The sequence below is a fragment of the Morus notabilis genome, unplaced genomic scaffold (assembly GCF_000414095.1).
Source record: "Morus notabilis unplaced genomic scaffold, ASM41409v2 Scaffold615, whole genome shotgun sequence".
NCBI lineage: Eukaryota > Viridiplantae > Streptophyta > Magnoliopsida > Rosales > Moraceae > Morus > Morus notabilis.
In genome coordinates this window covers 112,475-133,183 of record NW_010366289.1, presented here as the reverse complement: position 1 = coordinate 133,183, position 20,709 = coordinate 112,475, and the positions used below count along the sequence as shown (strand labels likewise).

The following is a 20,709-nucleotide window of genomic DNA, read 5'->3' as shown; positions in this document are numbered from 1 at the left end:
CACGGGTAAACCAACTCTAAATTTGCTGATGAATGTTGGTAATCCACAGGTAAACTAACTCTAAATAAAAACTCAATCACTGATTACAATAGAATATATACAAACATTAATATCAAATATTATCCGCCACTCTCGAATATCGATCCAATATCAAAACATTATCAAATTAAACATAACATTGAATACAATTGAAAATTGCCATGAACAGCGAGGCGCAGTGAGGAAAGAAGGAACGAAGCAGAGCAGAGGCGCGGCGAGGAACGAAGCAGAGCAGAGGTGAGCCGAGAAGGAGAGCGATGGAAGAAGAGGAACAGCGGCAAGAAGGAGCAGAGGAACGGAGCAGAAGCGAGGTGAGGAACGGAGCAAAGGCGAGGTGAGGAACGGAATAAAGGCGAGGAACCGAGCAGAGGCGAGGTGAGGAATGGAGCAAAGCGGAGGTGGGCAAGGAACGAAGCAAAGCGGAGGTGAGGCGAGAAACGGAGCGGCGCAAAAATGAGCGAAGAAAGTTTTGAACTTTCGAGAGATCAGAGAGAAAAAGGAGACCTAGGATTTTTTTTAAAACCCCCTTAATTGTGCATTTCGGCCGGGTCGGGTATAATTAGATCTTGGAGGCCAGGCCCGCGCTCCTACCCGCAAATGGCGAGTTAACACCATCTTAAAAATATATAAAAAAAAACTAAAGAAATCGGGTAAGATCAGTACGGGTTAGTCAGGTTCGGGGTTAAATCTTACACCCTTAGGAATAAGTGTGGATTTTAACTTTCCACTTAAAATTAAAGAGATATTCTCTCAGTAAAAAATTCAGGTCTCGTTCTTTTCGCTGATTCGGGTTTAGAATTCGAGTTTTGTTACAGTAAAAAGCTATCAGAAACAATCACATCTAACTTTTTTACTACAGTAAAAAATTCTCACACAATATTACATCTCAACTCAAATTAAAAATTCAAATTAGTAAACTGAACGGCCTAACACTCTCTCTCTCATCTCTCTAATTTCTCGATAGTTGATTCCCTCTCTCTTCATAGCAGACTTTCATTCTCCTTCTCTCTCTCCTCCGCCAAGCTCTCTCCTCCGTCCTCTCTCTCTCCTTGGCCCGTCTCTCTCCTCTCCTCCAGCCATTTCTCCCTCTCTCTCCTCCGCCTTCTCTATTTCCTCTGCCCACCTCCCTCTCGCTCCTCCTCTCATCTCTCTCCTCTCTTCTACAGCGGTTGTCCGCGTTCTCTCTTCTCCGGCGAGATATGTCGCCGTCCTCGCCTGCGCCCCCATCATCCATCCTGTCGGAGCTCGCGACGCATTCGTCCTCTGGTGAAAGTTTTCAAATGTTTTTTCCTATCAATTTTCTTAACCTTCCGAACAAGGTGAAAGTTTTTAATTTTTCCCCTTTTTATATATTTTTTTTCCTTTTACTTCAAATTTTTCCCCTTAAAATCCCAATTCTAAACAGAGCCTAAAAAAATAGGAAGTGTACTTTTTGGTAGTTCAAAACGCACCGTTTGGACCACTAAAGTTGTTTTTTTCTTCTCTTTTACTAATTTTTAACCCTTTTTTTCTTTCCATTTGTTGCTTGCATTACCTTATTCTCCCTTTTTTTGGCTCCATTTGTCTACTATAATTTGTTACTTTACCGCTTAAATTTTTATTTCTTTTTAAATCTATTATTTTTGTGTTTTACTTTTTTTTATTCATTTTTTTTAACTCTAATGTTTCTTATTGTATTTTACAAATGATTTTCAACATTTTTTTTTCTAATTCAGTGCTTTATTTTTTTCTATTTCTTTTCTGCCTCGTTATTTATTTTACTGTAGTCTCTTATCTCTAATACTTTCTTACTATTTTTGTTCCTCTTTCATTTCTCTACATTTAAACTTTATCGCTCTATCATAGATTTATAAAACCTTCAATCATAACAATTCTCACCGGAATAATCTCTTTAATTATTGATCAATTATGACGTCAATTACAATTACTTGTGTATTAAGTTATTTTGTCATTTTACTGTTTATTACTTCCATAAGTATTGGGTTATTTGTGTTTGTGGATATGTATCTTTATAGTTTTGGGTTTCTTTGAACTTAAAACTAAATCAAAATTTTACTTGGTTAATAAAATATACGGTGTTGACTCTTTAAGTAATAAACCATCTATCTTTAAAATGAATCTAACACAATAATAGTATGTAATAGTTTTAAAATAATAAAGTAACAAAAAAAAGTTTTGAGGAAAAAAAAGTATATGAAACAAAAAATCAAAATGTATAACCAGTCCGAATATTTTTTTTCATTTTTATGGATCTATTTGTTTTTTTAAAAATTATAATCCATTATACTTTATTCGTGTTACATTTGGTTTAAAAATTATGAATTTATTATCAAAGATTATTTGTGTAAATATCTTTTTTTTTGTTAAATTTTCAAGTAAAACTTTTATTATATTCATTATCTATGTTATGAAAACATTAATTACAATTTAATACGTGCAAATAGCGCTTATGGTGTACAATTCAGCTTTCCTCGTCCAATATGCACTGTTTATTATTTTGCCTCTGCCATTTTTTTTAATCTTTTTCAGTTCTTTCTAATGAAATTATTTAACTTTTATTTTATTTTTGTCTATTTTGACTTTCTTCTTTCGTTCTTTTTTAACTCCATTTATCTAAAAATATTTCTTACGAACGGATTTTACCTTTCTTTTTTCTTTTTTTTCCTTTGGCACCAATTGTCTACCAGATCATTTGCATTGATATTCTCTGAATTTTTCTTTTTTTGTTTCTCTTTTTACTCTCATTCTCTCTCTTAAACTCTCTTAGATTTTTTAAACCTCAAATCTAAACTTTCTTATCAAAATAATCTCCTTTTTTTTAATTTTGTTATTTTATAATTTGAAATGTTTCATTAATTTAATCATATAAGCTCTTCACTTAGATTATTATTTAGATACTCTACATTATCAAAATTTTAATTACAACTTAATACGTGCATCGCGTGAGCTAAACTAGTCTTGTATACCCACAAAATACCATGATAATAGCTAAAAATAAAAATTAAGCAATACCTTTTTTCTTATTTCTTTTTGCTACTGATGAAAATAAGGAATGACTTTCCAAGCTCCAAATCCAGCTCTCTCAAAGTATTTCTACCAATTAAAAAAAAAAGAGAGAGAGTAGTGCTAAGACATGAATTTTAATTTTAAATTTCGTATCAATTTTGAGTTGTTATTTTTAAGCGGTAAATACAATATCATTTTATTAGTTGATGTCCTTAAAATGTCTCAAAATTAATAAAAAATTATTAAAGTTTGGGTTAGTGTTCATAACATTAATTATGAAAAAGGAAAAAAAAAAAAAAAAAAGAAATTGTATTCCCGTAACTTCAATCTCAGCAATATTTACCGATGCAAGTTGGCAATGCCAACATGGAGCGTTTATGGCCTAATGCATGAGCCACTAGAAAAGTCACAATCATTCAATAAAACTCAGAAATGCTATATTGCTCATTTCAATATTCTAATTTTTTTAATTGCTGCTTGAACTTTGAAAGAGAGAGGGGGAGAAGAATTACTCACACTTTATTGGTAAAGTTATGTCTTAATTTTCCAAATTTGTATTAGGTTTCATTTAAAAAAAAATGAATTAGGTTTAATCCATTATATATATATACATATTTTTTTCATTTTGATATAGTTCTATATAAACACGCATCATGTAAATATAAAGCTAAAAAAAAAAAAAATAGAGAAAGAAATTGAAGAATCGTTTGATTAGGAATTTAAAGCTTTCCTATGTCATTTATCACTAGCAGGCCCTAGTTTTAGGCGTTCTTATAATTGATAATTTACTTTTTTGGGCTACATACATCGTTAGAGTATCTCTACCTAGTTAGTCACACATTAAAATGGAATACATATATATATATATATATAACTAAGGGGTTGTTTGGTTAATAAATTTAAACTAAGGAGACGTTTGGTTCATGGATTAAAATTATTTTCGATTTACGTGTATTTTTTGTGAGAGAAAACACTGTAGCGAACCGATAAAATATTGTAGTGAACCATGAACCATGATTCGAATCGGGGTACGAATCCTTCAACCAAACAACCCCTAAGTGGTTTGAATTAAAATTCAGAATTTTAAAATTTTTATAAAATAAAATACTATAGCAGAACTTTGAGTCAAGTTCAAAGCCCTGTACCAAACAAGCTCTAATAATCTTTGATACAAATTTAAGAGTTCAAAACATAACCATAAAAATAGGGAATTTTTACCATGAAATTTTAGGTAGGATATTATCTTAAATCATGTATTTCTAAACATTAGATCGATTAAAATCACAACAAAACAAAAAATATGTAAAACTAGTAAAACATTATACAAATCCAAATGTTTAAACAGAATTCTGATATATATATATATATATATATATATGAGAGAACTCTTTTATTTTTTTGGTCGTCCTCTCAAGAGGAATATTACTTTACTGTGGAATACAAGTACTTGTCATTATCCAGTGAACAACATCTTAGATTACTATTTTTTTTCCCCTGAACAAAGATCTTCGTTCGTTTTTTATTAAAGCAAGGAATAAACTACAAGCAAGTTTCTCCCAAAGCAAGTGCTAATATTTTACCTACTATAATGTTTGTGGCTTTGTTCTTATTTATGATGGGTTAGTGGCGGAGCCAACTTTTGGATTTAGTGGGTGTGTATATTAATTTTTCTTTTTTTGGAAATAATTAATAAGAAAAACAAAAATGATTAATTTTAAATTGACTTTCGAAAGTAACAGTTCTCTCATTTTAGCCTTATAACTCAAAATAATACAAAATTTTCTTAGAACTTCTAATAAATTATAATTTTAATACTTACGACATTAAGGCATTAATATTTTAATAGTTTGAGTCATTTGTGGCTCACTTAAGTTTTTGATGTTACCTACTCATTATTCTCTATCCAAATAAAACACAATTTTTTTCTCAATCCAACATGGGTGTCACTTACTCATTATAATTACCCTACTGTATTGCTTTTTATGAATTAAATATGTGACATATATGTGATTAAAATCGTTAAAAATTTGATATCTAATTGACGAAAGTATCTACCGTACAACTTATAATACACTTCGGAAAAAAAATAAAAAAGCGTTTTTTGCTATTTTGAGTTGCAAGGGAAAAAAAAAAAAGATAACCTCTATGATTGGTGGGATAAAATTAGTTTAAATAGAAAGTAGTAACGCGGTATTTTTCAAAAACTACCCAATACGTGTGTATAAAAGAAGATCATAAAATATATTTTAATAGATGACAATGAATTTTTATTTATTGAAAATGTCATATAATAAATTTATTATAGAGGGGGCTAATTTGATATTTCTTTTTTTGAGTGGGGGCGAAATGGAAGGAACACAATTTTTAGAGTTAAAAATTAATACAAACAAAAAATCAGTGGGGGCCTTGGTGGGCCCCAAGCCAGCCTATATTAATTGACCGCCTACATGTTTTTATTTCTTTTGAATAAGTTTTACTTGGTCAGCAAGGCAGAAAATAGTCGGCAGGCATGCACCAAGACACATTAGTCATATCATTCAACTATAAGTTGCTAATATAATATGTGTGTGTGTATATATATATATATATATATATATAGACGATTTGGTTAGCTGTAGAGAGTCACAAGGAAGACGATGATGATGATATTTTTTCGCTCGTCGTGCGTAAGGGCAAAATTGCCTTGCCGAATTTCATTGGATCTGAGTCCTTTTTCCTTGTAGATATAACTCTCTCTATAATTATTTGTTATAACTTTTAATAAATGGAGGGCTAGCTCTCTAATTCTATGCGAAATTTTCCTTTTTCTTCATTATATTTTTGTTTTTAGGAACTTAATTAGTATTATTGTTATTGTTATTATTATTATTTTTATCATTCATCAATTGGGGAAGCTTATTAGTATTTTATTCGTCTTGTTGTATGGAATATAAGAGGTTTGACGTGCATGAAAAGTAGAAATTCTGGTTAGAAATATTTCTTTTTTAATTCAAATTTCTCTTTAAGGAATTAAAGAGATTTTATTGGAACTCAAGCATTTCTTCTTGCCCATAAATTTATTGTAACATAATCTCTTTCATATATTTTTCGTGCTATTTATGTAGAAAAAAAAAAGAACAAATAGTGTACACCCAATTGAAGTAGAAGGTTAGCACCGTCACTCACTGTAACCCGGGGATGTCAGCTACGATAAGAGAAGAAAATTTGGGTCGGCCTAAACAGACTGACACAGTTGACTCGGTCTTGGCCCGGCCCGATCCAAACCCTCCAGTTGGGCTGGGCTGCGATTCTGAGCCTAAAACTTTATTTAGGCCAGACTGGCCTAGTCCTAAGCCCGTTGACATTAAGGTCGGACTGGGTGGACTCTCCTTCCTTTCAGGATGGCCCAACCGGCTCTGCTCGAAATTCCCATTCAGGCTATTAAATTCAGACCGGACGGGGTTGGGCAGTCCGAACTCTCACTTCTAGCTACGATAACTCATCCTTTATAACAGATAATAAAGCCGTTCTTATGTTTTGGAATTAACGTCGTTTGAGTGGATATGTTTTTTTTTTGAGCTTTTTTTTTTTAAACTCGAGGATGATTTTGTTTCTTTAAATATAATGTTGCTTAATAATGCATCTTGATGTCGTTTTAGGCCATTTGTTTTTAAAATAATTGCCTTGTCGTTTTTTGAAAAGCTGCCTTTTTAAAGTTGTCCTTTAGTAAACAGTTTACAAAGTTGATGTCGTTTTTTCTTCATATTTTGTCGTTTATAATAGCTGATGTCGTTTATCTTGGTATTGGTGTTAAATTGGATGTCGTTTTCCATTGATATTGTCGTCTGCAAGGATCATGTCGCTTTTGAAAGCGACATGATATTGTCCAACAACAGAAACATTTCAAGAGTCCCATGTCGTTTTATCAAGACGTCGCCCACAAAAGATGACGTAGTTTGTAATAATCAATTTTGCTTTCTCAAGATGTATCGGTCTTAAAAATTAACCGTTGTAAAGAATGTATTGGTTTATTTATTTGTTTGTTTGGTTTGTTTATTATTTATTTATTTTTGCTTTTAAGAGTTGGGAGAAATATGATTGAAGCCAAACTAATCACCACCAAAGCAAAAATTTCATATAGCAGAAGCTGATAAATATAAGTTCAAACAACATTTACATCATATTTGAGAATTTGGTTACACAGCACTCTTTACAGAGAAACACGTAAGCATTTCCGCTACACTTAGAAGTCAGAGAACAGACTATTTTATAAAATAAAAAATAAATAAAAATAAAAATAAAAATAAAGGAAGAAGAAGAAGAAGTAGAAAAAGAAGCCCAACAACAGAAACTAAAAACTACGATACAAATCTATGCTGGAGGCTGGAAAAACGTAAAAATACATATTAGCAGAGTGATAAATTTGATTTAGCGTCTATTCTTATACAATACTATGCTACCAAAGACTTCCTAACATTTGTCAAGCAATGAATTTTATTGTACCCCTCCTACCAATCTGGCAGGCAATCAAATGCTTTCAGGCTTTCAGGCTTTCAGCGAAGAACGTGAGTTCACTCAGTACTACTATGAGACGAACCCCCTTGATTGGCCAAGAAACGAACAACAACGCAAGTAATGTTGTCAGCACTACCTCTTTGAAATGCTTCCTGCATCAGTCTTTCTGCAGCCTGCTTTGGGTCCTGAATTGGTTTAATCATTGCAACAGCCTCCTGTGGAGAAATACGTAAAGAATCTCAGAGTCCGACCAATCGACGTGCACATCCGAGCAATTACAAGGCTTATGACAACTGTATAGCACTCTAGAAGTAGGACCAAGACAGTTGTGTACTATAAAGATAAGACACTCGGACACGAGTCTCAATAGAGAGTTAAGTACGTGCAAGTGGTATCTAATTAGAAAATCCATGGCAAACCTCATTTGTGACAACATCCCACAATCCATCACTTGCAAGTATAAGGAACTCTAGAGAGCTATCAATCTTTTCCTCCTGCATAAAAAAATTGTGTGGCTAAGCTATATGGGAAGATGGGAGATAGAGAAGGCGTTTAAAGCAACAAATTGTTTCTCCCAGAACAATAATCTCAAAAGTGGAGTTAATAAAAGGACTTGATCATATGAATATAGATTTCTTTTATCCCCACATCCAGTTTACTGAACAAAAATTGTGAGCAATTGCACGGTCATACACCCATACAAGTTTTAAAATTAACTATTTCAAGGCTATCTTAACTTTTATATTTATTAACTCTGTCAATCTATTCAACAAGTTGAAACATGACCCAGAAACATAAATCATTAGTTAGATGTCAGATTTAGTTATGAAAGTTGAGAAAGTAACCTGAATTTCTGGATCAGCAACAACATATTGCTTCAATAGCCGGTCACCAAATGCACGAGAAACAGCAAGAACACCTCCAACTCTCCAAGTTCCTGATTATATGATTTCAATCAAGAAAGCGAGCAATTGGCTAAACGTTGGGAAATTTTAAAATCTATAAAAAACAATACCTGCCCACATAACAAATCCTCCTGCATCCTCAATCCGTTGCCGCTCATCAGTTTGGTCTGGCTTGTGATCCCTTGAAGCAGCAATTGCTGTGGAGATCAAAAGTTAAAGGCAATCAACCAAGTGAAAAACTTTGAAGTAACTAATACTAGAGCATTATTTATAGAAGCACGAGACATAAGTTAAATCTGAAGGTAAAGAAATGCCGCCACCAAAAACCACGATAGATCACCCAGTCTTACCATTGCCCCTGCATATTACAGCTCTGGAATCACCAACGTTTGCAACAAGCAAACGGTCACCAACTAGGATGGCAGTAGAAGCAGTCGATCCAGCATCTCTGTTCTGATTATTTTCTGATTTCAGAAACTCCGAGTCTGTGCGGCTGTACGCATCAGCTGCAGAAACAAGGAACATGTTCTTTAACACTTTCATTTTTATACCGTTGGATAGAAAATTCCATTGGTATCATTACTGGTATGAAATAACAAACCTATAGCAGATTTTGTGTCAGAGATGAACTTTGGGTGCTTGATCAAATTATTAAAAAGATTCTGCTTCACATATTCTGCTGCTCGAGCACCTCCATGACCTGAAACAACAATGAGAAAAAATTTTGTTATTTTTGACTTCTCAATTATGCAACCTGTTGTGTGTCATAGTTGTGTGCGCGCGCGCGTGTGTGTGTGTGAGAGAGAGAGAGAGAGAGACCATCAAAAACTCCAAAGAGACCAACAATTTCTCCTTCTACACCATCAATTCTTGTCTCATAAAAATCTTCCATTGAAGACCTTTTCCCAGGAGAGCTAGCGTAACCGTAACTGAACTTTCCATTCTGACTGTTACAAATCAACATCATAGTTAGTGTCAGAATCATTCCAAGCAAACTCATTATCAAACAAAATTGTTAGTTCATCTATAGGAGAAGCAAAATCAATTAAGAGCTCTAGTAAGCATTTCTTATGAGAATTAAGGAAAAAAGAATAAGAAGCATCTACAATTTAATACGAATATCAACTTCCAAGGATATGTCCTTTACGGTACGGGGCAGATATACATACCACTATACAACTCTTGTTAAACAAGTCTTAACCAAGAAAATAACCCAAATCATATATCAAATTTCCTGACTCTCCTAAATTGCCCATGAAAGTAAACAGATCCTATTTACAAATCAGCCGATCAGAAGCGTATAAGACAAAATAAATGCACCCCTAACATGGCCATAATTAATAATTAGCACATAAATCATAATGCCACACAGCATAAGCTTATAAGCATAAATCCCAAAACAGAAGAAACAACAGCTCATTATAAAATAATTCATAAAAGCAACTAAATGACACAAAAAATCTACCATTATAACAGCTCCAGATCTAATAACCCAAAAAAAAAAAAAAGCACACCTGAGACCACCGCCGCTTACGGGTGCATCATCAGCATGAACTTGGCTTGAAGATGATAAAACCGAATTGAGATATCCCATTCTGTTGCTCGAATTAACAAACTGGCAACCTCTTATTTCTTCGACCAAAATGAGAAAAGGAATTATTGCAACTTCAGCGATCGGTCTACAAATATAGTCGACGATACACCAATTAGAGCCTATTTTCGAGCGATAAAGAAGCTCAACAACCCAAAGATCATTCTGAAACTACGAATTCATCAAACTTGACCTGCATATACAAAAACCAGAGGAATGAACCGAAAAAACGCCAATTAGGTTCGAATTTTGGGGATCAAATTACACGGATCTTGTTGTTATTATAGCTACAAGCCGAATTATGAATTCCAAAAAGAGAGAACCTAGAATCTAGACAGGGTAAATAATTATATCGAAAAAACTGATACAACCTAACGAATTAATAATTGAATGAGCAAATTGAGATTGATTTCCCACGCAGTCAATGACATAGAGAGAGAAAGTACCCGGAGAGAAATGCCATAGAGAGAGAAAGGAGAGAGGGAACCAAAAGAGAGAGAACGACGAGAGAGGGGATTTCTAGAGAGGGAGAGAGAAAGAGCAAAGGGAGGGGGGGGATTTCGTTTCCTTTAGTTGTTTTTGGTTCGAGTTTGGTTTAATGATTTGTTGGGCTTGGGAAACTCTGGATCAATAGAATTAAAATTAAAAGAAAAACAGTAGAGAAAAGAAAACAATAAAGAAAAGGTAATAATAATGAGAATAAAAGTAATTAATTAATTAAAAAATAAAAAGAGTAATCGTGTTAGGGTTAGTTTGTTGGTTGGAAATTTCATACTAAATGTGGGTGCTTCTACGCGTCGCGCCGAAGCGTGAGGCGATCTGGCGATGCGGACCGAGTCAAATTGCCCAAATTTGGAGAGATCACAAGTCCCATGACCTTCAAATAAGGGCTTATGTGGAGGGTATGCCACACACGTGGAGCACATGCACAAGTAGAAGAGCTGCTCGTCTTTCCCGACCGACCACACCATCAAATTCTGAGAACAAAATATCAACGTCACTCTCTTTATTATTTTTTATATTTTTTATTTAACACGTAAATTTTATTAATATGATATATTTTTATTTGATCGCCATTAGCATTTCTTAGTAGCGTCAACCACCAACTAACAGATTTAAGTTCCACGACACAATTGTGTAAGATTAGAGTCTTCGAATATACTTAAACTCGTTTAGAAGGTATATTTAAATCTATAATTTTTTATTTTAATGTTTAAAATTTAAATGTTTTATGAGAGCTTTACATTGTAGCAGAATTATAAATTTAAATTTAAGTATATCAAATAAACACCCTTTACAGATTGTGCTTTTTAAATGTCCAATTTGATCACAAATTTGTCGATTCAAAATTGTGAACGCTCTTAATGGAGTGCTTTTTTTTTTTTTTTGGGTATTTTGGGGCATATTTAATCATGGTAAGAATTTTTCAAACGCTGAATTATATTTAAATCAATTAATTCAGAAATTTATCAATTTGAAAATGTGTATACTAATATACTTTTTTATAATTTCTGGTGGTGTGCGTTTTTTCAAACATGTTATTGCATCAAATCAAATGACTTGAAAATTTGTCAATTTAGAGTTAAAAAAATTAATAACAGTTTCTATTCTTTTTTTGGTACCCTTTCCATAATTTCCTGCCGATTTAGAGTTAAAAATTATTAATAATTTATTTTCTTTTTTTGGCACCCTTTCCATAATTTCCTCAAAATATCTTCGTCTTCTAATTACAACGTACGAACATTTTTAGCTTGCATTTGTGTTGGTGTCAGAATGTACCATAAGTACGAGCCATCTATGCCATTAGGTGTCTATGGAGGAAAAGCATTTTGCTGTCATAATGTATAACAAGTTAGACTGTGTAAAATCTTTACTTGTGCTGTTGAGGTGGCTAAGATGATTCAAGGTGCACGGTATGCAGCTATTTTTAATCATATATATAGGAAATGTCTTCTATCTGGCAAATACTATTTATCTGACTGATCCAGCAGAAGACATTATATAAGATTTATGCTGAATTGTACAACAATCGTATGCTGAATTGTACAACTTGTCGTACAACTTATACATCTTTATATGTAAATATACAAGACTTATGTAAATGTATAACTTTCATATGTTAAATTGTATAAGGCATATACAAGACTTATACTTAATTGTACAACTGTCGTTATGTAAATGTACAATAAATTTCTAAATTATACAACTGTCGTTCTGTTTAGGCAAAAAATGCCTACCTGACCAAAGATTTTGCCTATATAGCAAATACGTCAACATGATAAAATAAGCTAAAACTTTGTTCACGGCTAAACGGCTAAGTTTTTATTGTTATTGTGTTATTAGGGAAGGGCAAAGTTTTGTAATTGGTAGCTTAAATTTCTTTTGCCGATCCAAATGTTAGATGCAAGCATGTTTAATGAGGCTTTGGACTGGAGGAAAATTTGAACCATTAAAAAGAAAAATGACAGAGAAATTATCAACACTTGTCGTTCTGAATATTCAATCACTCGACCATTTATTATCAGCACATGTAGCATTCATTCTTTATTACGTATATTTAAGTATTTCCACCATGGCCAATGACCATTGACTGTGTACTCTGAAAATAATAGTGGTCAACGAATTTGATAGAGATACATACCCATATATATATGAATAATAGAGGCAGAGAGAAAAGTGGTATCTGTCCTAAAGCCAAAACAATCCAAATGAATACTTGATACCATGGTATCTGGCTATGAGCAACCCCATAGACCAAAAGTGTTGATTCCAATCGCACAAATTAGATGGTACTGATAGAGGAAAATGTATATAAAATGTACGTACATTGAAAATATGTTGTTGCTTTGCGTGTGTCCATTAAATTGAGATTGGCACACTAATGGAAATTGGTGTTGATGGCAAAGGATTATTGAATTTCTATTAAATCCCATTCGCCATCCATCAGGGGAATCACAAATTTACAAGTGTGAGTGGGACGTGTCATTCACAAGACAGAGAACATGCTTAGATTCAAGATTTCCTTAATCTTTTTTTCTGGTTCCCCATCGTTCCCTATTAGTCAGGGAAGAGGAATAAGAGAAGCTAGTTTCCCTACCATGTGGCAAGTGTAAACTACTCGGAAAAAGATTTCTCTATATCTATCTCAAAGTGAGGTAGCCACATAAGAGAAGAAAAAACCCTGCCTACAATTAAGGCGGGTAATATAGCTTACGACACGACAACAGATTCGAAAACGACACAAATTTCACGGTTTAGAGTTGAGAAAAAATATGATCGGATCAGAATTGGATCGACCTAAAATTGACACAAAAAACACAGGACAATTTCAAGTTAAACCCGCATAACCCGAACACAACACAAAATTAGTAAAAGACTAAAATATATATATTTTTCATTACATATTTTAAATTTTATTATGAATTTATGATATCATGTTAGTTATACTCAAAATCTTATACTATTATTTGCATAATTTTGTTGGATGTTATTATATTTTAGTGTGTTATGAATTTTAAGTTATTTCTATTATGTAAAAAACTAAAGAAAGATATACCAATTTTCGTGTCAATTTCGAGTACACAGGTCAATTTCGTGTCACGAGTAATTTTCATATCGCGTCAACCCGTAAAGTGATCATGTCATGTTCGTGTTGCGATTTTTAAAAAAATTCGCGTCACGAGTTGTGGCCGGATTAACTGTAAATTTTAAAAAAAATAACCAAAATACAACACGTGACGCGAATTACCACCTTTACTAACAATATGGTTGCTCAATAAAGCCAACATTAAATAGTAGAAATCTCTAAGAACTTCGTACAGCACAGGTGCTTACGCATGTATAATTTGTATAATTTCTCTCGTCATTTTTACTCTTTTTTTTATGGCTAAATTAGAAGTCTAGAAGTGACCATCGTTACGTGACCAAAAAGACCCCAGACGCTTACAAAAATGCTCGCATTAGGCCTACTTTGAATCAACCACTTCTCAACCGAAATGGGCGTTACCCCAACCCCACCAAATATGGCTAACAGTTGTGTGATACTCTCAATCGAGCACTAGAGTGGCAGAAAACAAACCTTCACATTTAATATCCCTTTTAAATAACTCCGTACTCAAACCTGCTACCGTAAACTCACCATAATAAGCCACCACATTAGATGGCGTCATTTAATATCCCAACTCCGTCATTTAATATCCCCAACTCCGTACTCGAACCTGTGACCAGAAACTCACCACAATAAGCCATCACACTAGATGGCGTTTTATTGTTATGAAAGCCTATCCGTTGCTTTTGCAGTCCGTTTTGTTTGGCTGTGTGTGAAATCTAATTACGTTCTATACAAAATCTTGAAATTCCTCAACAAAAATGAATCGCCAAATTTCCCCTTCATTGAAATAGAAGAGAGGGAAAAACAAAATAAAAAATAAAAAAACAAAACTTTTTTTTTTTTTTTTAAAATCGGGGCTACTACTGCTAATCACAATTCAACAGAGCTGTTTCTTTTCGTCAACTCATGCAGAATTTTTGACAAACAGATCCAAGAAGCTTCCGGAATTTTGCGGCTAAAATGGATTATCAGAGCTGAAAGTAAGTCTAGTGCAAACGAATGAACCTCACGTTTCACTGCCAATCGCAGAAACATTGCTGTCCAGACTTCTGGGGCCAACTTTACGGCTTCACGGAGTCGCTGGAACCCATTGACAACCCTCCTCACCATGTCATGTTCCTGAAGAATACGAGAATCAACATAAATAACTTATCATTTTCTGTACTACTACACTTATACTTGTCACTCCTTTTAATTTGAAAATATAGAGTTCCGAGAAAGAAACTATTTTATGCAACTCTAGACTTGAGAATCTTTTTTGGAATTGTGACCGCTCATAGGAAACAAACCTCAGACACTCTTTGTTTAGGCTTGTCATTTAACACGCAATCAACGACTTCATCATCGATAAAAGCATCGGCAGCGTCAATTATATCTCGTAGAAGGAAAACGCGCACCCTCTGACCCTTTTCAGACAGAATAAAGTGCAAAAGGTCTTCAGTGGCAGAAACAACAGAATGCATGTCAAAATATTTCCATCCCAGAGGATTTTGCTTATTCTCCTTCAAATCAGGCGGCTCCTCAGCAGATTCAGAAGCTTGTTCCGATATCGCTGCTATCTGAAACAAGATATCGATTCAGAGATATGACTCATCAATGTCGAAAATATATATTCTATGCAATAAACACCTTTTGGAAACTCCAAATACGCAATATTTACGTAAATTAGAGGGAGAACCTACAAGGCGCTCTAGCCGATTCCATCTAATGGATCCATTATTACGGATTAGAAGCTCCCTTAAAATTCTCCTCATATCAGGAGTCGGGTCTGCTAGAAGTCTCCCAATCACAAAAGGATATGCACTCTCAACGACTTTAAAATCAGGATCCAGAACCTTAGCAGTGCCTTCCAGTGATCCTAGTGCTCTTAAGACCAGGGCATAGTCGGGAGGAAGAGAAAAGTTGAATTCATACATGACATCATACAACTGGTTCATGATTCCCTAAAATCCAACGCAGCAACATAGGTCATCACAACAGATCAAATAAAAGCAACAAACATGAGTACATGGGTAGCAACATGATTCTACATGAATGCATATCGAGAACACAAGCACAAACCTGGAAATCTTTAGAATGTCTAGTCCCCTCACTGAATGATGCTTGCAACGCATCCGAAACTGATTGTATATCCACCCCTTCAGGAATAAATCCCAAAGAAAGAAAGTCATTTGCCAAACCCAGTGAGTCACGATTAACAAAGTGCACAAGCTGAAAGAAGTAGAAACTTATCAACAAGCAGATAGGCTACCACGTTTAGCATCAGCAAAGACAAAAAGAGATAGAGAAAAGCACAAAAGGCAAGTATTTAAGTGAAAAATCCACCGAGAGTTCGCATTTTAGTGCATCCCTTTTCTACTATTGTGCCATGAATGAGCACAAAAGACAAGTATTTAAGTGAAAAATCCACAGAGAGTTCACATTCCAGTGCATCCCTTTTCTATTTTTGTGCCATGAATGAGCGCAACAAGTGTAATTATACAAGAAAATTAACCATCGTACAGAATTGTTCTAAAGAGTTTTACCATTTTTATGAGTCCTACACGGTAGTGTCGAGGAATATCACCCATCATTCCAAAATCAAAATAGGCAAGACAGCCACTTTCAGTGGCAACAAGATTTCCTGGATGTGGGTCAGCATGAAAAAAGCCCACCTCAAGCAATTGTCTCAAAGAGCAGTACATTCCCTACAAAGAATCAAAGGAAATGAAATGTTGCAAAATAATGCAAAATAGCCAATAACAGTCTAATATTATGAAGACTTGGAGTTATTTGTGCTCAATACCTGGTCAATTAGCTCCCTTTGGTTCAAGCAGGCCTTGTTCAGGGCAGTTTCATCAGTAAGCTTAATTCCATCAATCCATTCCATTGTAAGCACAGCCCTCCGAGTGAGGTTCCAATATATTTTTGGAACCTTAACACGATCTCCTTTATGATATTTGATGGTTTCTCCCGGCGTAGCTTCTTGATAGCTCTTTTGGCCATCAGCTTCATATTATGATAAATATTTGTCACTTATATGTTTAGACTAATAATTTTAACAATATTACTTTCTAATAGATAGCAACAAAGAGTGGATATCACCCTATTATAGTTTTAGAAGCAAAGTGATTAGCAAGCCTCCATCCAAGCAGTGATCCCTGCTGAGAGCAGAACGTGTATGGCAAACCTCTAACATGCATGATTCAAGAAGAAAAAAACACCTTATTTTTATCAAGGCTACTTATTCTCCTTGAAAGAAAACTACAGGAAGATAAGCAATCTTGAACTTCTGAAATAATATGTCCAAACATGACAAGTAGATAATGACGTTCAGGTACATTTAAGATGGAAGATCATTATGGATACATCTCGCAGAGAAGATACTTCAACAACTGGTCAATAGCATCTATATTGGTGAGAAGATTCTATGGCATGTTTTCAGTATTCACTAAGAGGCCAAACTTCAATGAGATGCCTACTTAAATTCTGACAAATAAAATGCACAGTTACAAGTATGTAAGAACTTACAAGGGCATAAACCATATAAAGAGGCAAATCGCTCAGCGTTTTTTGCCTCTAGGATATAATCAATTTCATCAAACATGTGTCTAACCTGTCCATCAAAAGAAACCAAAAAACTATGAACACGAGCGTTCAAAATTATTATAAGGAAGATGAACAAAGTGAAAATGATTATCATGAAGATAAATGATAGATTATGGAGAAAGAAAGATAAAACATATGAGAGAATAAAACTAATGTCTTATATTTTAGGTGGTAAATTTTCGACAATTTTTATGATAACGGGAAGGTAGTGGAGACGTAATAAGGGACTCACCACCTCATTCACTGCTACAAATAGATCTCTGCGGGCCTTGGCAAAACGCTTCAATTGGCCACCAATCATATGGAATAATAAGGCATCAAGGGTTAGCAACATCGACATACCAGGTCTTTGTACTTTAACAGCTACCAGTTCTCCTGAGTGCAGATGAGCTGCAAAACTTGAAATAACAACATAAACCATTTAGCTTGTCTCGAAAGATACCCATTCTCTGAAAATCCTCCAAGAAGGGTTTGGAGGTTCCTCGCTTGTCCAGAAAAAAGGCATATATGTCTCAATTTCCAAAAGAGCTCTCTAACCTTTATAGACCTGCCCTAAGGATGCTGCTGCAATGGGCTCTGCACTTATGTCAGCAAAAATCTCTGAAATGGAAACATCTAACTGGGTTTCTATCGATTTAATTGCAACTTGAGTAGAAAATGGGGGTATTTGATCCTGGCAGAGGAAAAAAAACCTTTAATATGTAAGACTGTGAAGAAAAAAAAATCAAAAGCATAATATTTGATCATGAACAAGTAAAGCACTTAGGGAATAAAAAAATATACGAACCTGTAACTTAGCAAGCTCCTCGCAGTATACAGTTGAGAGTATATCAGGCCTAGTGCTAAGAGCCTGCCCAAGCTGCAATTAAAAGGAAGAAAAAGAAATATTGGTTAACCGTGTAATTTTGAAATGGAGCAAATTAGAAACCATGAAACAAGATTGAACCACAAAGTTATTGATCTTAAGCACCTCTCCGAGATACAGAAGCGTTGTTATAAACAACCAAAAACAAAGATAGAAAGGAAAGGTCACATCCGAAAAAAAAAATTGCTACAGAGAATGTGAATATAAGGAACTAAAACATATATTAACTGGGTTATTAGCATGAAAATCAAGACCACAAAGAACTAAACAATAACTAGAAACAAAAAATTTAAAAATGAATTTTCCCTTCCATCAAAACAAGAGATTAAACAAGACAATAACAAAAATTATATTAATACACAATAACATGCGTAGGTATACACAAAAGCTATGCATGTCAAGTTTCACCTAAAAGTTAAATGACTTGCCTTCACGTAGAAAGGTCCCAACCGGATTAGAGTTTCTCGAAACTGCAAAAGAATTGTACAAACTTCGTTACTCCATCCATAAAATCACAAACAATAACCTTTTCAAGTAGAGGAGAAAAATCTAATACCTTGATGGCACGTTTTTTGTTATCCCATATGAATAATTGCCAGATGGATAGCTTCACAACATGGAACGAAACGATTGCTGCTCTATACAAAGCCAAAAATGGACCAAAACGGTAGACAGTGGAAAAACTTTTCGAGCTATAAGTCCCTAGAGTTTGTCCAAACTCACTTTCCAGCGATTCCTTCCTCAACTTTGCGTACTCCGCCGACGGCCTTTCGCCGTGCACACTGGTGAAACTAGTGGAATATCTGCACCGACATCAAGCGGGGACAATCATGGAGGAATAGACATGTGAGACCAATGACAAATTCAGATGATCTCAAAAACAAATATGAGTTTCAACTTTCAATTCTATTCCCAGTACCGAGGATAGCAATAGACTTACGAATGTTTTAGCAACAAGTAATAGCGAAACCAATTATCTGAACTCCTCCCAGTATAATAATCTTTCTGAAATCTCAATGATCCACATTTCGGCAATACGATCTCTATAGTGCTTTTATAGTGTAAGGCTGAAAACAATACCAAAATCCAACTAATAAGGAGACAATATTACTTTTATTGTGATCGAGATTCGATGTAAAGACGGATATTCTTGGCATGAAGCAACAAAGGTAATACATTTAAAAAAGAAAAGAAAAGAAGAGAAAAGAAAATCCTCCATTTTCCTTGCTTAGATAAGACTCAACTGAAATAGAGACTAAAAACCATTGATTCGGCCATGTGCTCGTCTAATTCAACCATTAGCATGTGATTATGGTTAATAGGGAGAATCAACAAGTAATTCAAAGCTAAATTAAAAAAAAAAAAAGAAAAAAAAACAAACAAAGTCTAACCAAAACAAATAAAGCAATCACGAAAGTTTCAGTAAAATTTAAGTCACATTGCTTAAAACTATACAAATTAGTCGAAATTAGCCTCTGAACCTAATCCAGGTAGTTAAATTAAATCAATCCACAGACTCGTAATTTGGCCAATAAATCCAAAAAAGAAAATAGTAATACAGCCAGAACAAGAAATACATGAATATAATAATTCAATTTTCACCTACTAAAAAAAGAGATTGAAATACATATGATCTTGATTGAGTTTTCTCTCGCGACGTTTTCATCAACCAAACGGAAGCCGAAATGAAAATCGGAATATGCAGGAGAAAAGAAATGTGATGAGAAAACGAATTAAAGAGCAGAGAAGAAAAGTACAAGGGGAAAGCAGAGAGGCGTGGCGGTGACGCTTGAGAGTGGCGAAGGCATTCCTCATCGGCGGTGGGCGCATGGTATTAGCGGCAGAGGATTACGAAGAGGCCATATGGATGATGATGGCGTGGGGAATAATTGCAGCGAAGGTGTTTGATATATTGCGCAAACGAGGAATAGCGCTGTGAGTTTGTGCTTGCTTGGAACCTGAGAAAACCGCCACGTTTTCTCTGTTTGGCATCGTCAGCGACACCAATCCGCTCTAGTATTTTTCGGAAAAAAATTTTCTCCCTTTTTCTTCCAATAGACTAGACTTAGAACGCGTTTAAAACTCGTTTTAAAATGATTTTATTTATTGTATAAAAATAAAAATAAAAACGTTTTTAATTTTAGATAGAAATTATTTTTAAAAATTCGTTTGGTAGTTTTATTAAGAGATCATTTTCAGTATAAAAAATTCATTAATATCTTTCTTTCTCTCTATGCTCGAGAGAAGAGAAAACGAAAACAAAAAATGAAAAATGACTAAAACTCATTTTTCATTTCTCTTTCATTTTACACTAAATTAAAAAATCGTTTTCATTTCTGTTTTTATTTTTATTGTGTCATACGCCGTTTTAAAAAAAGATTTATTTTTTTTTTGAAAAACATGAAAAATAAAAATGAGATCAATTCCAAAACACGCCCTAGATTTTTTATTTTATTTTTTATAATAACTCTTTTTTTAAGAGTGCCGTATTTTCAAATTTGTACGAGAAATGTGAAACTTTCATATGGAATCCTTAGCCAAATTTTCATTTTTCGGATTTACCACTTTAAATTTGACAATTATTGTTAGTGCAGTCTGAATTTACAACAAA

The 20,709-nt window shown here is 34.1% G+C and overlaps 2 protein-coding genes across 2 annotated transcripts; both read right to left on the bottom strand.

The window, feature by feature from the left end:
* Positions 1 to 7,172: 7,172 nt before the first annotated feature.
* On the bottom strand, positions 7,173 to 10,518 carry LOC21390559 (probable protein phosphatase 2C 59). Its single transcript, XM_010109998.2, has 9 exons — positions 10,482 to 10,518; positions 9,959 to 10,228; positions 9,264 to 9,391; positions 9,046 to 9,144; positions 8,795 to 8,950; positions 8,555 to 8,641; positions 8,385 to 8,476; positions 7,959 to 8,033; positions 7,173 to 7,754 (listed from the first exon to the last, which is right to left on the bottom strand). The coding sequence occupies exons 2-9, from the start codon at positions 10,036 to 10,038 to the stop codon at positions 7,596 to 7,598; spliced, it is 876 nt and encodes a 291-aa protein (XP_010108300.1). The 5' UTR covers positions 10,039 to 10,228; positions 10,482 to 10,518; the 3' UTR covers positions 7,173 to 7,595.
* A 3,748-nt stretch (positions 10,519 to 14,266) lies between these two features.
* On the bottom strand, positions 14,267 to 20,097 carry LOC21390558 (uncharacterized protein slr1919). Its single transcript, XM_024173412.1, has 14 exons — positions 19,856 to 20,097; positions 19,039 to 19,165; positions 18,655 to 18,901; positions 18,527 to 18,568; positions 18,021 to 18,092; positions 17,771 to 17,906; positions 17,466 to 17,623; positions 17,156 to 17,240; positions 16,431 to 16,633; positions 16,171 to 16,332; positions 15,707 to 15,856; positions 15,328 to 15,588; positions 14,935 to 15,204; positions 14,267 to 14,764 (listed from the first exon to the last, which is right to left on the bottom strand). Exons 1-14 carry the CDS (start codon positions 19,926 to 19,928, stop codon positions 14,516 to 14,518), a joined length of 2,235 nt encoding a protein of 744 aa, XP_024029180.1. The 5' UTR covers positions 19,929 to 20,097; the 3' UTR covers positions 14,267 to 14,515.
* Positions 20,098 to 20,709: the final 612 nt, after the last annotated feature.

Bases quoted from the DNA above. Each gene is read 5' to 3' on its own strand.
- LOC21390559 (XM_010109998.2), bottom strand. From the start codon at position 10,038: ATGGGATATCTCAATTCGGTTTTATCATCTTCAAGCCAAGTTCATGCT. The intron at 9,392-9,958 runs GTGTGCTTTTTT...GATTTGTAACAG, and splicing joins GTAAGCGGCGGTGGTCTCAG to TCAGAATGGAAAGTTCAGTT. The intron at 8,477-8,554 runs GTATTGTTTTTT...TCATATAATCAG, and splicing joins AGGATTTGTTATGTGGGCAG to GAACTTGGAGAGTTGGAGGT.
- LOC21390558 (XM_024173412.1), bottom strand. From the start codon at position 19,928: ATGCGCCCACCGCCGATGAGGAATGCCTTCGCCACTCTCAAGCGTCAC. The intron at 18,569-18,654 runs GTATTAGATTTT...ATTCTTTTGCAG, and splicing joins ACAAAAAACGTGCCATCAAG to TTTCGAGAAACTCTAATCCG. The intron at 17,907-18,020 runs GTTCGTATATTT...TTCCTCTGCCAG, and splicing joins AGGAGCTTGCTAAGTTACAG to GATCAAATACCCCCATTTTC.